Source organism: Diplotaxodon limnothrissa, linkage group LG7 (genome assembly GCF_057381915.1).
Source record: "Diplotaxodon limnothrissa isolate DT_005_m linkage group LG7, D_limnothrissa_male_GT1.1, whole genome shotgun sequence".
NCBI lineage: Eukaryota > Metazoa > Chordata > Actinopteri > Cichliformes > Cichlidae > Diplotaxodon > Diplotaxodon limnothrissa.
In genome coordinates this window covers 61001894-61019606 of record NC_140602.1, presented here as the reverse complement: position 1 = coordinate 61019606, position 17713 = coordinate 61001894, and the positions used below count along the sequence as shown (strand labels likewise).

The 17713-nt window shown below is 39.3% G+C and overlaps 1 protein-coding gene across 1 annotated transcript in view; it reads right to left on the bottom strand.

Annotated features, from left to right (window-relative positions):
• Positions 1-17126, bottom strand: part of edc4 (enhancer of mRNA decapping 4) — a 31362-nt gene extending 14236 nt beyond the window's left edge. The window contains exons 1-26 of the mRNA XM_085360106.1: positions 16935-17126; positions 15240-15399; positions 15015-15126; positions 14439-14538; positions 12930-13116; positions 12563-12710; positions 12149-12253; positions 11872-11984; positions 11671-11754; positions 11453-11548; positions 10683-10782; positions 10196-10376; positions 9979-10045; positions 9157-9248; positions 8726-8910; positions 7529-7608; positions 7021-7150; positions 6633-6928; positions 5486-5716; positions 5150-5251; positions 4538-4681; positions 3359-3395; positions 2984-3131; positions 2578-2733; positions 1075-1190; positions 781-946 (exon numbers count right to left, since the gene is read on the bottom strand). Coding sequence (XP_085216232.1) covers positions 781-946; positions 1075-1190; positions 2578-2733; positions 2984-3131; positions 3359-3395; positions 4538-4681; positions 5150-5251; positions 5486-5716; positions 6633-6928; positions 7021-7150; positions 7529-7608; positions 8726-8910; positions 9157-9248; positions 9979-10045; positions 10196-10376; positions 10683-10782; positions 11453-11548; positions 11671-11754; positions 11872-11984; positions 12149-12253; positions 12563-12710; positions 12930-13116; positions 14439-14538; positions 15015-15126; positions 15240-15399; positions 16935-17022 — 3424 coding nt within the window. The 5' untranslated portion in view covers positions 17023-17126. The remainder of the gene's footprint in view (positions 1-780; positions 947-1074; positions 1191-2577; positions 2734-2983; positions 3132-3358; positions 3396-4537; positions 4682-5149; positions 5252-5485; positions 5717-6632; positions 6929-7020; positions 7151-7528; positions 7609-8725; positions 8911-9156; positions 9249-9978; positions 10046-10195; positions 10377-10682; positions 10783-11452; positions 11549-11670; positions 11755-11871; positions 11985-12148; positions 12254-12562; positions 12711-12929; positions 13117-14438; positions 14539-15014; positions 15127-15239; positions 15400-16934) is intronic.
• Positions 17127-17713: the final 587 nt, after the last annotated feature.

Here is a 17713-nt window from a genome sequence, read left to right as displayed (position 1 = left end):
AACATTTGGGAAACATGTTTATTAATATTAGCTTTAAATGGAGGAAAACCATGTGCAAATTCAAGTGAACAGTGAAGTACAGAATTTTCTTTTCTTACTGAGTTAACTAGCCACTGGTGAGCTATGAAATCACTTAAGAGTTTCTATTAGCAGTATGAATTGGTGGTGGTGGTGGTGGTGGTGGTGGTGGGGGGGAGGCTGGAAGGTTATGTAGTTACCTGGGGACCTTACAGCAGTTACTTAACAGGTAGTCCCCAGAACTGCTTGCCACCAAAGCAGGTAATATTTACAAAGCAAACCTTGGATTAATTTTAAATTAGAGGAGCGGAACTGTGGCCTCTCTGTGCACATTATAAATTTAAAAAAGATCAGGTTGCGGCTTCCAAGAGTGGGCGTGAGCACAATCTCAGAATAAGCAGACTGCTTTTCAGCACATCAGCGGACTGGCTAGGTCTGTAAAGGCATCAGTACAAAAGTTGTCCCTGAGATCTTTCAGTGAGACACTTACTTAATTAGAGTTCCACATACAGCTCCTTATTTCAGAGCTAGACACTGAGAACATTCAATATGAAGAAAGCAATAATGCTAAGTATCCAAATAAGGTCATCAGCCATTGTAAGCCATCGGGATGCCTTTAAGAGAGCGTCCAGAAACTTTTAAAGCAACTGTACATCTAATGTTTTAGTGCACCTAGACAACATGTCCTGCAGTGGATCATTACATAGCTTGATATTTGTATGGTGTTTTGTACAAGTTTATCATCGTCCTTCATTTCCTTACATTCTTGTGTGCCTTGTTTGAAGCTGTCATTGATTTGCTGAAACATGGACTGGCAGCCTCTTTCAAAAACAGGAAGCACAATGCTCTGGAAGGCATCTTTATATGCTGCCTGGATGGGGCCCTGCATCGCCTCTGCTGCTGCTCGACCAATCGCATCCGTTGTGTTCTGGTGAACAAGAGGCAGGGAGAATAGGTTGATGTAGAAAATACACAGTAAATAATCCTAAAAGGCCCATCCTGCATAGCAGTGAGGAAAAAAATACAGACAAGTGGTAAAGTAAGGCAGTCACCTACCTTCGATTTCACCACTTTGCCAACATTGTCCTTCAGGGTGACCTCCACAGCAGTCAGTTTAGCAGCAATTGTGTTGTTCAGCTGGCCTGTCACTGGCTCCAAAGTCTTAGAGATTGCTAGAGAGGGGAAAAGACAGATTAGCAGGAACCCCTCTATAATTAGGCATGTGATCGAGGCTGGAGGCAAAGAAAGACAGGAACATCTCATCCTCGAATACGAGGGCAGGAGAGGCGAGGCAGGAACACATCTCTCAAGAGACTGCTTAATTTTAGTGTCTCAGTCCAACACACCTCAGCTGCCTTTGCTATATTTAACATTACTTATGCCTCAAGATGATCTCAAGCATTAAATAACACAGTAATTTATTGATGTACAACCTGGTGTGCACTTAGAGCTTGGCTTTTTTGTCAGAGCTGGAAAAAAAACAAACAAAATGCAGCTTCACAGAAATTGTAGCCTTTGTTAATAACTGCTATATCCATATTTATATTCATCAGTGATTTGTAGTGTTAACCTCATGATATTTGGTTATTAGCAAGGAAAAATACGAGCTATTCTGTTCATAAACCATTTGCTCTTCTTTGATCAAAATGCCAATAGATCAAAAAAGGTGAAAGTAAATAAATTTTAAGTTCTTAAAACTTTAAGCTTACAAGACAACTAAGCTGAACCACAACATTTGTGCAACTTAGATTATACACACTGCGGAAAAAACACCTTAAATATTATTAAATATACCTACAATAAACATTTGTATATCAATAACAGAAAGACTTGATAAGAGACCCCAGAGGGTGGGACAGGGGTTTAACTAAGTTTGCAGCATTTGCAGACTGGACATGTTTTAGTACATAAAGATCTTCCTGCTCCTCAACTTACAAACATTAAAATGGCTCAATACCACCATCATCTGGAAAGAGAAGTGACTGATCTAACGATTGCCTGGTGAATCTATTTAGTCTGACTCAGACTGTATTATCGGTTTTCAATGTTGCTGTTAGAGACAATTGTAGGTCTAAGGAGGTTGAGGGGGAAAAGGGTCTGGACTTCTTTAATTTCTTGAAGACGCTTCCCTTCTCACCCGAGAAGCTTCCTTAGTTCTAAGAGCAATTGGTGGAGAGTCCCACATGGACCAATTGCTCTTGCAACTGAACAAGCTTCTCAGATGCGAAGTTAAACATCTTCAGAAAATCCAGATGATTTTCCTTCCAAGCTCCTTAGACTACAATGACCTGGATGTCTAAGACCCTTCACAGACATAATTGGTATACAACAATAATTAACATCCCATTTGAACAGACATCTGACACTTAAAAGTAAACATCTGTACAATTCAAAAGAAATGAAAAACATGAAAAAAAAAATCATGAGAAACACCTTAAAAATGTGTTATCAATACAATTCATTTCCTTTATGTGACCTTTTTAAATGTATGAATCTCAGTGATGCTTAGCAGTGAATAGCACCCATCATGCTCTGGGAGTGTGTTTGGTGTTTTCTTACTTTGTGGGACTGTTTTCTTCATTTCGTCCCGAAGCACTTTGTCCATTCTGTTGGTCAGAGCTGAGCTGAGGGCATGGCTGAGATGCTGGCTGAGTTGTTCCTGAAGCTGCTGCTGATGATTCTGACTCTCTGCCAGAACTCGCTCAAGTCTGCGGTCTGAGGTGAAGACAGGTCAAGGCTCACAAGAATATGATTGTAACCGGCTCATTGCTAAAAATGCAAGCATCCTGTAATGATAACGATTTCAAAGATGTGGCTAAAAGACATTTAAATCTTTGCACAGTCACAGCTGTTCACTGAGCCTTTGGTATACATTTTTTCTCAAAACATTTATTTTGGAAACATAATTTTAAAAAAACCCCAAAAAAACCCAATCATGAGTGAGTGAGAGATTACTGAAGGATACGTTCTTGCTCCTGGTGATTTGTCAGGACATGTTCCACCTGAGCCATAATGGAGCTCTGCATGGTTTCAATCTGTCCCCGCAGTTCAGTTAACTCCCTCTGCTGGCTACGCAACAGCATCATCAACTCGTCCTGTACTTCTGCATTAAACTTTTAAAGATGAGGAGAAAAGCTGAATTAAAAGAATCCAAGAATGAGAAACCAAAGAGCTGCTGAAACAAACAACATGTTATCAAATAGTAATAATTTACAAGACATTATCAGTAACAATCAACTTTCTAAAATTAAAAATAAAATAAAATAATGCACTTACTGCACATAAAGGCATGACACATCTAACCAACATAAAAAAGGAAATTTTTCTTTTAGGAATTTACCTGACCAGAATCCATTTGCCTGGACTGTGATGACTCACTGTAAACATGAGAAACAATGTTTAACTAAGTACTCAATACTACTTATAGCACACTTAATACTACATTAATGCATAAAAATCAATTTGTTTCATTTACCTAAACTCCTTATTTTCTGACGTTTATTAGTTTTAAGAACTTTATTATAAAATAATATTTGGCTTAAATTAAATGCAATAATGCTAAAGAAGACAAATAACTCAATCCTGCTACTTGATGTAGACATGAAAAAAAGCATCAGTCTACCTGTAATTCAGTGTGAGTAATCACTTTCTTTTGCTAGTCAACACCCTATAAAATGCTCATACACTGGTCAAGTCTAGACCAATGTAGACGCAAGACATGCAGGAAAAAAAAAGGGTACACTTTGCAGCTACACGATCGGGCATGACGTGTAGCTGCCAAAAGTTTGATCTGTTGTCCCCCATACCACATTTTGACTGGCTCTGGTTTACTAATTCAACATTTGAGTCCCTCACTAAAAAGTGTGGCCTAAAGAAATGTGCTGATCTATGAAAACATCCTTACCAAAACCCCAAAATGAATGTAAGTCATAACTCAATTAACAGCAACAGCTTTAATAGTTTCTGGGATAAAAAAGGGAATACACAGACTACAAGATCATGTCTACAAATTTTAGTAGTCCACTGAATTTTACTATGTTTACTTAAGTGCGGGAGTTAGATAAACTGTATTCAAAAATTTTCTGGCTCTCTTGTGACATATGTGACGCAGATGTAAATATGTGTGCGTGTGAAATTTAGCTTTAAACCCTGTTGATCTGTGCTCTGAATCTGTACGGTTTTTAAGATATATGGAGATTATTTTTAGATTAATGCTTCCAAACTGATGATTCTGTTAAAGCCATTAGCTGACTACAGATGTGTGAAAGGTGTTCATAGTGAGACTAAACCCATTAGTCCTCTGATTTGATGCTGGGATGATTGAGCCATTTCCTATTTCCATATATACCTCATGAAGGTCGAACAAAGTGTTTTAATTTCACCAAACTATGATCAAAAAGCAAGATAGTTTGCAGCGGCGCCATCTAATTACTTACTAATCTAAGGGTTCTCTTCGTTGTTTTCCTTTTTATTAGTTTCTGAAAACAGCAACATCTTGATGCTCAAAGTATAAACAAACCTGTCGTCTTTCTTGATCTTTCTCTTTGGCTTTGGCGATCCTCGTGGTGAGGTTTTCCAATCATTCACCGGTAGTCTATGTGAAGATCGAGAACCACAGTTTCCAGAGGATGACGCCAGACTGGCCACCTCATCATCAGGGTCACTGAGTCATACACAACACAGAAATGTAGACAGTAAGTCAGCTGCTGTAGCCTCTAAAGCAGAGTTTAGACCAGGGGTGGGCAATCTCAGTCCACGAGGGCCGGTGTCCCTGCAGGTTTTAGATGTGTCCTCGAACCAACACAGCTGATTTAAATGGCTAAATTAGCTCCTCAACATGTCCTGAAGTTCTCCAGAGTCCTGGTAACGAACTAATCATGTGATTCAGGTGTGTTGACCCAAGGTGAGATCTAAAACCTACAGGGACACCGGCCCTCGTGGACTGAGATTGCCCACCCCTGGTTTAGACCACTTGTTGTGGAATCAGCTGAAAAAAAAGTCAATAAAATCAAACCATTGCTGCGCCTTGAATGTGCAGCGCTTTATCATGAGTTTGTTGCTCATGATAAAGTCCATTCTATTGCCTGTTTCATTTGCATAAACAAATAGATGGTGGGTTAATGTATGTTACCTCTGCTCGGCTCCAGCGTCCTGACTGTCATTCTGTGGCAGGTGATATGAGCGTCGATGGTAAGGTGAGCTCAAGTGTCTGTCCTGTGACTCCTCTCTTGAACTGCAGCAGGCATATGAGACAAACACACCAATACTTAAATTAATAAAAAAATAAATAAAAATCTTCACAATGCCATTTTCATTGCAACATAGCATGACAACCTGATGTGTACGTGAAACTACCTGAACAAAAACCAGGGGTTCTGAATGTTTTATACACAGAGAAATCAAAACAGGCTTGTGAAATGTTTCACACAGGATGGGGGTTCAAGTATTTATATGTTAGATTACACACCAGTCAACAAGTCCGTTGTCCCTGAGACTGTTCCTGGTTTCTCTGGTGATATCTGGAGCAGCTGGCCATGGTGTGTGGCTAACGTTGCCATCTGAGGACCCTCCTCCTATCACAGGATTTTCCTGTGATAGCGCATTCTCAAGCAGAGATGGTGTGTGACTCAGTCTGGACTCAGACTCTGCTGCCCCACCCACAGGCCCTTCTGCACCTCCAAGTTCAAGGGCCAACAAGCTGCAACACAATATATATTGGCTTATGTAATTTAGAGAGCATTTCTGGACTGGGAAAATAAAATATAAAGCCAACACAAATGTACATACATTAAAACAAGAAAGTGAAATGAAACTGCAGAATCAGAATCAACAGTAATTATGGTTATGTAAGGTTATGGAATAAGCAAGCTGTCAAACTGGTGACATGTACAATGTTTTCCCATTACAAACACATTACCATTTACCATATCGCTTGCACAGTGATCTTAACTTTGACATTATTACCATTGAAACAAAAAGAAAGAGCTGAGGTTGCGTTGCACAAATGATAACACTTAAGTGGATTCAAAATAGTTTTAAATGTTTCCACAACTTTTTGTTGTCTCTGTATCATTACAACATCCACACAGCTCTGACTCCACTGACATATAACCAAAGCTAATCTAACATTACGCACATTAGCCAATCAATGTCCTAACTAAAACATTTCTTATAGTATAATAAATGCCATCAAAAAATAAAAGCAGGGTTGCACAGATGCAGGCAGTGCAGAAACATCCCCCTGCAGCCAACGACAGAACAGTTAGCATCTGCTGCAGGGAGTTATCAAGAGCAGCCCTAGTGAGGAAATAGAACTGGTCAGGGGCTGCTTATATCTGAATTTGATGTCACAAATGGCTGCAAACATGAGTGGCTCATTGAGAGAAATTGTAGGATTCATGTGGAAAAGAAAATATACAAGGAGATTGTCTTTTCTCACACCCTGTGCTCTAAAACAGTGAGGAAGATGGTTTTACATAATGTGCTACTACCCTAATCAAATGGAGTAGTAAACATAAAAAGTGTCAAACTTTAGTTTAAGTGGATCATAAAATCTCAACACTATTATTTCTGCATGCTTTTTAATACTCCTAATCGCTTTTTAATTTACATACCCGCTGTTGCTGGCTGAGCGTGGTGAGGTTAACAAGTGCAGTGCAGAGGCGGCAGAGGCCATGCTGTCTGTCTGGAGGGCAGAAAGAGGCAAGGGATCCAAGCTGGACACTAGTCCACGCTGAAGCTGCAGGGACTGAGAGGCGATCTCTGGCATGTCCTGGGACATGGCTGTGGATGCTGAGGAGATGACGTCAGGGGAGCGGGCTCTAGTTGGAGATGCCAAAGGTGGCAGGAGTGGAGGATCTAGAACCTGAGAGCTGTCGAGTACCAGAGGACCACTAGGGGTTGCCAAAGCCTGGATATGGAGAATAAGAGTTTATTAAAATAAGTCATGTCATGAAGAAAAGGGCAAGGTTAGTTGAAGTAGGAGAGTGGTTTAGATCATACCTGCAGGCTCTCGAGTCCGGGAAGTAGCACAGTGGAAGCAGCTCTTGGGCTGCTGGTGGAGGCAGAGAGTGGCAGCCCAGTACTGCTGTTGTCAGCCCTGTTAGGACTCTGACTTGCATCCTCCATAGCTCTGAAAAACAAGCATACATATTCCCAAATGTAACCAAAACCAAAACAGTAGGGAATTATTTGTATTCAGCTGTTAGAGATAAATGGAGTCTTTAAAGTAAACAAAAGATAACAGAGGCTTATTTTTTATAATTAACAACTGGAGATAGAAAACAACCCAAAATCATTTGTCTTCATCCCTGGCTTATTTGAAATAAGTACAAATCTAAAAACTCCACATCCTGGTAAACATAATCTGTAAGAACAGCATTCACCAACCCAAACTGCATGTTATAAGGACACAGATGATAAAATATCATTTGTGATATCATCTTCACACTTTCATATACTAAAATTTTCCGTTTTCAAATGAATATATAGAGAATTCTTAATTCCATACCTGTTTGTTGAGTCAGAGTTGCTGCTTATAGCTGTCACAATGGTCAGACTGCTGGCACTGCTCCCCGGAGATGCTGGTACCTGAAAGGATGACAAAAAGATGATCTTCAGGCAGAAAATATGATAGAAGGTTTGGATAATCACTGTTCAGTGTTTATAAATCGGTTTAACTGAAGCGCATTGCAGATAAGTTGGGTGTTTCACATCTGAACCCCATTCGCAATGATTATATTTATCCAATATTTTATTGACTTTATTCAACTGGGACTGTAGAAGGCTGGGAGACGGTGGAGGGGTGTCCCTTGACTGGGTAACTGGTCCATCAAGGGGCTAACACAGTGTAACATTCAAACCTACAGCTAATTTGGACTCACCAGTTAACCCAACATGCATATCTTGAGACTATGGAAGAAAACCAGAGCATCCATAAAAGCAAAGAGCTAATAAGGAACAATTTGTCCTTTTGTATGTTATCAGCTTTTCTTTCAGTGCATAACTAGTCCTATTTAGTTTGCACTAGTGTGTATTAACAGGGTGTTGAGTGCTGTTGCCAACTATAGATCAATATGTGGGCGAAGGTGCTATTCACCGTGTGACAAATCAAAAGAAGACACATGGTGTTCATTTGCTGAAGCTGTAACGGTTTTGGTCGTTCTGTAAACTTCAGAAATTTTTTAGACTCATCAATTTTCTTCTCATCAATCTACACAGAATATTCATAAAGAATGAACAAATACAAGCTTTTTTAATACAAATTAACATAACTAATCTATATTACAAAACTTGCAATTAATATCCAATGCCCAAAGATGGTTATCAATTGTCTTTGAGATGGTTCCTCAAACTGACTGGAACCCACTGGTACCTAACTACATTCAACACCTATGAGTTTAAAACTTATAGCTCACAGAACCAAGCTGTGTGGTTGAGAACAAAGGTGTGTCAGGGCAAAGACTCAAGAAGATTTGCTGTTGTCATTGCTGCCAAAGGTGCTTTAATCAATTATGAAGTGAAAGGTTTTAATAGATTTCACTTCATAAAAACGAACTGAAAGGTATTAATTTGCAATAATACTTTTGCAAATGTAATACTTAAACATTTTTTGTATCTTGTGGAGTATTAGGTCTAGTTAGATGAGGTAAAAAGAATGGAAAAGGTTTGAAAACTTTCTGACTACAGCGTAAGGATAAGTTCATACTGAAGTGCTCGGTGTCATGAAGGCATCAGGAGTCATCAGCTTGGGCATCACTCCGCTGCCGGTGCCTGAATTTGACAGGAAGTCTGAGGGAGCAGGAAGTGATGGGATCTTCCTTAGATCAGTCTGTGAGCCACTTCCTGAATCCTTGTCAGAGCTTTGATCAGTGAGATGATCTGAAAACCCAGCTGGAGACATAAAAAGTGAAATTACTTCCATTTTGTGGCAGAATTTGATCTAAAATAAATAATTTTTAAATGATGTATAAGCAGATATAAATAAATTTGATTTCAAAACTAAAGTAAATTATTTATGAGAGAAGACTAGAGGTGGACCAAATGTGGAGTAATCATACAAGTTGCCTTATTTTCATTGAATTCGTCCCTCTCAGCATAAATACTAAATCCTGTCAGTTAAAGAAACTGCTATCTTACCCAGACCATCCTGAGAATCTGAATGAGGAAGGAAGGCCGCAGAGTTGGAACCAGCATTGGGCTGAAACCAAATCTGAACATCCTGCAAACTCCTGCAAACATATAAATGTAGAGACATTAAACAAAATTACTAATAATTACTGATACTGCCATATCATACCATGTGTAAAATGAGCAGCAAGCTGCCTCTGCATTGACGACTATAGTATCTTTACTCCAAATAGAAAATGGCACACTTGTCAGTCTTTCATTTGGGTTGACTGCTTTCAGAGGGTGGGTGGGTACAGAGAGACGTGGTATACAGCACTGTTTTAACAAAGAACAATTACATGCTATATGTCCTGTCCTTCTACAGAAGCTTTCCAGTACAGTAGATTTTTCCACAGCACCGACCCAGTGTTGGAAAGAAATGTCAGCTCCAACACAAGAGACTGACACTAGTCACCAAGTACACAATAAGTGTGCACATCTGCAAGCAATTCCATGGAAATATACGGAGCTTGCTGACTGGATGAAAGGCTCCTTTACAGAAGAAATCCAATAAACTTGGCTGACAGCAGAATTATGAATATGTTAAACTGAGCGTGGTTGCCCATTCTATTCTATTTTCAAGAAAAAAATATTACAACACAACAATATTAGTGAGTCCTATAAGAAAGTTAATCACTGGTGTGTACTAGGAAAAAAAGCACATTTTGGTCATTCAGTGTGCATATAACTGACTGCCTGTAAACCAAGATGTCCTGTTAAAGCGTTAAGTTAAAGTGACACAATCTTAACACTTTTCACCAAAAAAAAAAGGAAGAAAAGAAGAAAACTCACTTGGTGTGGACACAGTAGAGTTTAATCTGGATTCCAGATTTGGACTCTGTGGGTCCTTGAGGGCCCTCTGGAAAAGATACACATGAAAAACATGTGGCATTAATGAGGAACAAACATATTTAATTTCAACTTTGAAGATGGCTTAAAGCACAAAAAAAAAAAAAACAATTCCAATGTGTGTGTGCACATGTCTATGCACATGCATGTGTCTATGTACCTGTTGTCATGCTTTCACTCTCCTCCTCAGCAGGAAGGACCTCAGTGTGCCGCAATCGACACTGGGTAACATCACGTACCCCAAAGCTGAGCACAGGGTGGGTCAGCAGGAACTCTGACACAGCTGTGAAATTTGCCTTTCCTTTCTCCAAGTCCTGTCGCAGCTCCATCACATATAAAACCTGCAACATCAGCCAAGTATGAAACTAAGCTTAGGAGGAAGTGGTAACATTGGTAGCCAAGAAAGTGGCATTATTCAGGGACTTTCACAAACAGAGCAGGTTTCCTTGTACACTTGATGCGTGGTCTTTGATCAGTGTGTCTAGAAAGGTAGTTAATTCAGGATTTGTATCTTTTGTATTGATGAAGTGTGCCAATTAATTTACACAAAGTGATAGAAAAGTGAGCACTTTAAAAAGGGGGTTGCACAATATGATTTCTCACAATGATTACTTGCTTAAAACCTATTTTAAAACATTTGTGCTAACCTTCCTTTGCACATCAGTGAGGATCAGATACTCAGCAGAGAGGTCCAGGCTGGCCTTGAGGCTTGGCAGAGTCGATGAGTTTAATGGATCAGGGGAGAACCTTTAAGAGAAAAGTACTGTGAAATTAGTATCTTTGTATGCTGTCCTTAAACAAATGGTTTCAGCTAAAATATCAACAACAGTCATCACCAAATGTCTTCAGTACAAGAATCATTTTACTTTGGGACTAGTAAAAACCCCTTTTGTGGGCCTTTCCTGGGAGACATTTTTTTGCTTTTACAGAGCATTACTGTTAGACCAGGTTTGTACACCAAGGCCAACCAGCCAGATACTGGTTTGGAATAATGTTTCCCTTAAGACGTGAGCTTTTTTTTGACCATGTCCTGATTTCTTTAAGGTGTACTGGAGGTGTGCTGAGGTACTGAGGGTGCAAGCAGAAAAAAAAAAAAAAAAGAGAACTCACAGCTGTTCACGTTACATTTACTAACTATTCTTATACATGCTTTCTGCCATCCCATGCTACATTTATAATAACGGTTGAGAAAAATATAAAATGACTAAAAAATAATTAGTGCTTTCAGCGTTAATTTTGTTAAAATGACGTTAACGACATAACTGCATTAACGCAGCAAATCTCCGTTAGCGAGTTAATGCGGCTCCCCCCGTGCGAGGGGCTGCGCGGCACTAACGCGTTAACGAGCTAACATTAACATCATTTTAACAAAATTAACGCTGGCAGCACTAAAAAATGTATTTCAAATAATAGACACCTGATGGTTTGTAAACAGGTCCAGGAAACAGTGCACCACATCTTCAACTCCTGGTTTTGGTCAGCTCCAGTTATCAGAAATCGCCAGAAAGGAACCCTGTAATGAAAAGTAAAAGGGGACAGAATTGTCAATGAGAAGAAAAAAGACACACTTGAATAAAAACCCACCAGGACAGCCTGTGATAAATTTGCACTTTGAGTTTGTGTGTGCAGACTCACTCGGGATCCTGCCTCTTGTGGTTGTCACAGAAAAGAAGACAGGAGAGAGGACGTCCTCCATGAGGCCGCAATTCATGAAGACATCTATTTTTAAGGAAAAATGCAAAAGTGAATAAAGGGCAGAGGTGGGAAAACCACATAGAAGAAAAGGAAAAAACAAAGTGGTAAACCATTTAAGAATTAATTAATTGGTTTGCTTACCTGGGTTTGTCTTGCCCGCCTTCTATGTATATCTGCCAGAACTTGATGTATCCATCATGGCTGGCTGTGGCTAACACGGTTCCATCTGGAGAGAGTGCGCCTTCACTGACTCTCTGGATAAACCAAAATTAAACAATGTTCATAGTCAATAATGCAACAATTCTCAGGAAACGTGAGACCTTAAGTACATTAGTTCCAGACATTTTGTTGTACAAACCAAGACAATGAAATGTGTCATGTTTATTTCAGAGTTTTTCATATGAAAATGAAGTCCCACCTGGGTATGCCCCTTGACTGCGATGAGGCCCTCCTTTACTTCTGTGGCATCAACAGGCCAGCTGCTGTTGTTGGCTCTCAAGGCCTCCAGATCCCATACCTCAGCCTAGAAAAGGGGAAACAGTAAAATTAGAGATGAAACATTTCTGCTTTTTCTGCAAGTGTTTTGTGTTTTAGCTGAGACACAGGATTGTATTGCTCTGTCAGCTAAAAATCAGTGAATGAACAACGACATCATTATTCCTCTGTGGGCAACATCACACTACTTTTTAATGTATGTAAATCTATATATATTTATCAAATTTATAACAATGTCCTAGTGTAGGCAACTGAGTACTCAAAGTTTTATTCTATGTCAAAGTTCATTGGCTTTTCATCCAGCTCAGACAAACATATCTGTGTCAAACATTTATACCCTGTCTTCATGTAGAAGAGCCAAAGTTTGACTGGCATCATCCTGGTTCTCCTCATTGTCATCCTGGATGAATGGACACCAGATGAGGCGACGATGAGAATTCAGTGGAGTGTTTTCTGGCCGTCGGATATGAACTACTATCTGATCTCTATATAAAACATGGGTTAAGGAAAATGGGAGACAAGAATAGTTTTGGAATTCCTTCTGTAACTGTGACAAAAGCAGAGGTGAAGATCAGTGTAATCTTTAACTTGCTAGTTTAGAAGCAAACAGAGGTAACTAGGTAGTGAAGATACAGCCTTCATTGGCAGTATCCACACACACACAGACACACACACGCATTCAGTTTCTCCTACATTCAGGATACAGTATCTTGTTGGCAGTGTAGGTGAGCTGCCAGACCATCAGGTTGCCCGCTTCATCTACACAACCTAACAGAGATGAATCAAGGTGGGCGAAAGCCAGATCTGTGACGGCCCCGGTGAATCCCTTCAGTAAGGAACGCTCACCAAACTCCAAACTGAGGACACGAACCATAGCATGATTGTTGGCTCCTGAGGGGAAAAAAATGCCCAAAGATAAACCAAGGAGCCTTTGTTATTATAGCATTGAATACACAGCAAATCCATTGAACAATGTTGTAAACAACCATAGTATAAATAAAAGTTTAATAAGTGGTATGAGCAACATTTTCAGCCCTTTAAAGTAATGGACTACAATGCATAGTAATTCTGGTGGAACATATGAAACAGCTCAACTGAGCCTTGAGATCAGACCGTTCATAGTTTCCCATTATGCACTTACAGAACGTAACTGCCTTTATGCAGCAACATGAATTATCAAAGAGCTGATTAGCTAAAACAAAATTTTTTTTTTTTTTTAAATGACACAGAAAAGGAGAAGAATTGTTTTTTCTGCACAGCAAAGGACATCCTTAGATCTGTCAGACCAGGGAGGGGAAAAAAATTTATCTTTAGTCTTTATGCTGTGAAAAATTTCTAAATTGTGTGTGCACACCACTCCCAGAAAAACCAAGAGTAGATTGGAAAGCAAAAAGAAAAACATGCAAGAAACAACATCGGGGATCAGCAACAGAGACCAATTACTTTAACCAGACCACAACCAGATCACTGTCAAGCAGTGTGGGTACAGGGGAGACTGATGCTGAGGAAACCATTTATAAGGACAAACAATTTGGCAGCTAAAATTAAATTTTAAAATGAACATGCACAGAAGGATTTTTGGAGATTTCGAGTGCATACTCCTTCATAGTAGACCTTTACGCCTTCATAGGAATAAAGGTAGGTCTGTTCAGTCAAACCAGACAGAATATCAGATTGCTCTGAAAGTAAAGTTTAATATTCTGTCTGAAGTACAGTCTGAAGTATACAGAAGGATTTTGAATGCAAACTTATAAAGAAATCACACGAAATGTTCAACCTCCAACCAAAGAATATCTTGTGAAGACTTCACAGAGCGCTTCAAAAAATCCAATCAAAGAGCAACTTTGGGATTCATTACTTCAAAATGAGCTTGGATACTAAATTAAAAGCTCTGCAACCTGGAACAAAGAAGAAACCTGTGTGTGTGTGTGTGTGTGTGTGTGTGTGTGTGTGTGTGTGTGTGTGTGTAATATATACATTATCATTATTTATATTTATTTTATTTATTTATTTATTTTATTTTTTTTTGGGGGGGGGGGGGACTGCGCATACTGTGCTTTAAATTGGGTCTGTATTCTAAAGCCACATACAATAATGTTATATCCTAAATGTCTGTGGTAGAAGCTCGTGTTGGATTATTATACCCCTCTTGAGTTTAAAGATGATTATGATGATTAACTTTTAGGAGCTGAAGCCACTCAAAAACACTGTACCTCTGATGGCGTAGGCCAGGAAGGCATTGGACACAGCTATCAGTCTGCCGTAATAATACTTGTGCTCCCAGTCGTACTTAGCAACAGGCTGAATCTTCACCTGAAAGAATCACAAAAAAAACATTGAAAACAGATGAGTAACCTCTGAACAAAGTTAATAAGGAATTAAAAACTGACAAGGCAAAGAACCTCAAAAGCTGAAGAAAGTCTAAATGATGCTTTAGATGATCTGTGTTTTTATAACTGTACAATTCCATTTTCCATCATATCATTTTCTCAAATTATGTGAAAACCATATCATTTGATAATGATATGACATTTTATGAAATGTTATAAAAAGAGAATAGGAGACTATAGTGCTCATAAAAATTAGTTCAGATATCTTTAGATAAATACTGTAGCTTATCACTTGTAAAAAAGAAAAAACAAAAAAAACAAAACACCATGTTGAGTCATCACAGATACAGGCTCAGATAAAAATAACAGCCACAGTCAGAAGTACTGACTGTCTCCAAATTTCTCATTTGTTCTCTTCACCAGAGCTGCCAGGTTGTAGCTGATGATTTGGTTTCTTACCTTGTTGCTGCCTCGAGCCTTGCTGTTGATGCTAGAGTCTTGGCTTGCCACAATCTCCACATTGTTAGAAGTAATTGGAATACAGGTAGAGCCATCATCACCAGAAAGGCAGCTGAAATTGCAGCACATTGATTCAGTTAAAAAAATAAAACAAAACAAACAAACAAAAAACTCAAAAGTCCTTATAAATATGACACCACTAAGCAGGTTAAATGAGAAACTCACATTATCTGAATCTCCTGAGCACTGCTGAGATCTGTGGAGATGGGTCTTGTCGATTCTGACATGGTTGACCGGTCAGTGCTCCCCAGAAGGCCTGTTCCCAATAGCCCATTCAGCTCTCCATTAAAAGATGGCTTTCTACCACTTTCACTTGAATTTCCATCTGAGAAAGACAATGAAAGTAGGAGATCCAGCAGCTGCAAAGAGCTTGTGTTTGTTCTGGGTCTTCCTTACCAGCTTACTTTTGACTCATCTCAGAGCCTGACACAATCATGTCACTGATGCACAATTGTACAGTGATTTTAGACTTTGCAACAAAACAATGAGTCACATGCAGTCTCATAGTGATACACACAATATTCATTACAACGTGTAGGACAATATTTTTTTAACCTATATTTTCAATGGCGATCTATTAGGCTCATTTCCAGCACATATTTTTCTGAGGATTTAAGGCACTCTAAAATTATGCTTATTTATCTTATACAGAGCCTTGATGCAGACCCTCACTTTATTTGTCTGAGAAAAAGGCTGTTTAAGAAATCTTCCCCTCATTTTAAGGCAATGTTCTTATGATTGGCAGCTCCTCTCAAACAGAAGAATTAACAGCAGGCAAATGGGGTTTGTGTGCTCACAACAAGACGTGTGTCTGATATTACCATATTAAAAATATCCATTCCTACTGACATCATACAAAGCCTAAAGCAGACAAAACTTTCCACATGTAGATTAAACTGAGTCTTAGTAAAGAAAAGTTAAACCAAAAGAAATGTTTAATCTAGGACTGGATTTAAAGCATCCCTGGGAAACAGAGCCTAAAGTTTTAGACAAACAAAGAATTCAGGTCGTAGTATGTTATGTATTTAATACTTCTGATTCTCCACGGTTTATAAGCATTTACTAATGAAAAAGGCAGCAAAGTAAAGAGACGTTAAGGCGTAATATATGCTCCTTTTCCATTCTGGTGTTACTTCAAAGTGTGCCGAAACGGTCAACAAGTAGTGTACTGGTCTGAGAGTCCAATTTCTACACCTACCCCCAACATAAAATACTATGACGTAAAGATAATTAAGGCTAACACAGGTGCAAGATACTGAGTTCCTAAAATCAGCATGTCTTCTTCACACTACATGATAAAGTTGCCATGCAATACATCGCAAGTGAGACAAACAAACACACGTGAATTGGTGTTCCCAAATTAGTAAAGTAAGTCCACCCTTCTGCGCAGTTTGTGGGGGCTTGTTCACACCAGTTAAATGCCTCACATTAATTAAGGACAAAGGTATAACCACTTTTATGGCTTCGAAGTAAAAACAGCAAGTTAATTTCTACTAGACGAAATATTTACCTAAGACACGCTTTTTTACACCAAAAAAACAGATACACACATACGCTAAGCTCCTAACCGAGCTAACACTGAGGATGATAAAATACTTTACGACGCAGTTAGCACTCCAACATTACGACGACCCGATACACTTTCGCGGCTCCGCGGAAATTAGTGTTAAAACAGATTCAGTGTGATTCAACTGTGTTTTCACGCAAAAGCTGCAGTTGACCCTGACTTCGTTTCAACACAACTAAGCGACACACATCACGCTGGCTAAGTTATTTATTTAGCTAGCCAGCTAACTAGCATTCAACTAGCTTCTGCGGCCTAAACCAGCGCAGGCGCTTTCGCTCACGGCCCCCACTTACCGGTGCTGTTCCCGGGGCGGTCGAGCTTGAGGATGTCCCGAAGATGCTGGGTTGCACCCTCGATGTCTATATTAGTATTGGACGCCATGGGTGAGGGAAAGGGGAGCTCGGGTTTGTTCAGGGGGAAAGGATGAATTTTGTTTCCTGCGATGCTGCTGTCACTGTTCACCCCGAGCAACCGTCTAAACTTCCGTTTCGTCCGCGCAATGGATTCCGACTTGTCATTGTGTCAGGTCAATGGTTCCCACCTCGAACGCTACTGACGTTCATTTTTTCCACGAGAAGACACCAGTCACTAACTTTGTTAGATATTTGAGTTGAATTATTATTATTGTCCTTATGAATTTTTTGTTAGTTTTATCAACGGCGTCGTACATGTCTCCTTTTAGCAGCTGTTTTTGGTTTGGTTTTGTGTTGTGACATAACGCTTTTGATCATATCAGACCAGCAGGCGGCAGCTAATAAAACCTTTATGGTCCCTAAATGTCAAAATGAGCAATAAATGTATGCATGACATTGCGAGAATGACTGAAAGAGGGTTTCTCACTGAGGCTCTCTGGTGTTACAGAATCTGTCTCTTTAACTCAGGGTGTACTAAACATCATAATCTCACAATGAGACATTTCCTCAGATGACCGATAATTTCAAATTATATCTATAATTTCGTTGGGCTGGTCTTAAAACGAACCAGGGTCGTGCTAAATTTGTTTTTACAATTCCTAGTGTTGTTTTTAAACATCCTTCCAAATTTAACTGAATTTTGCTAGTTTGGTTAATTG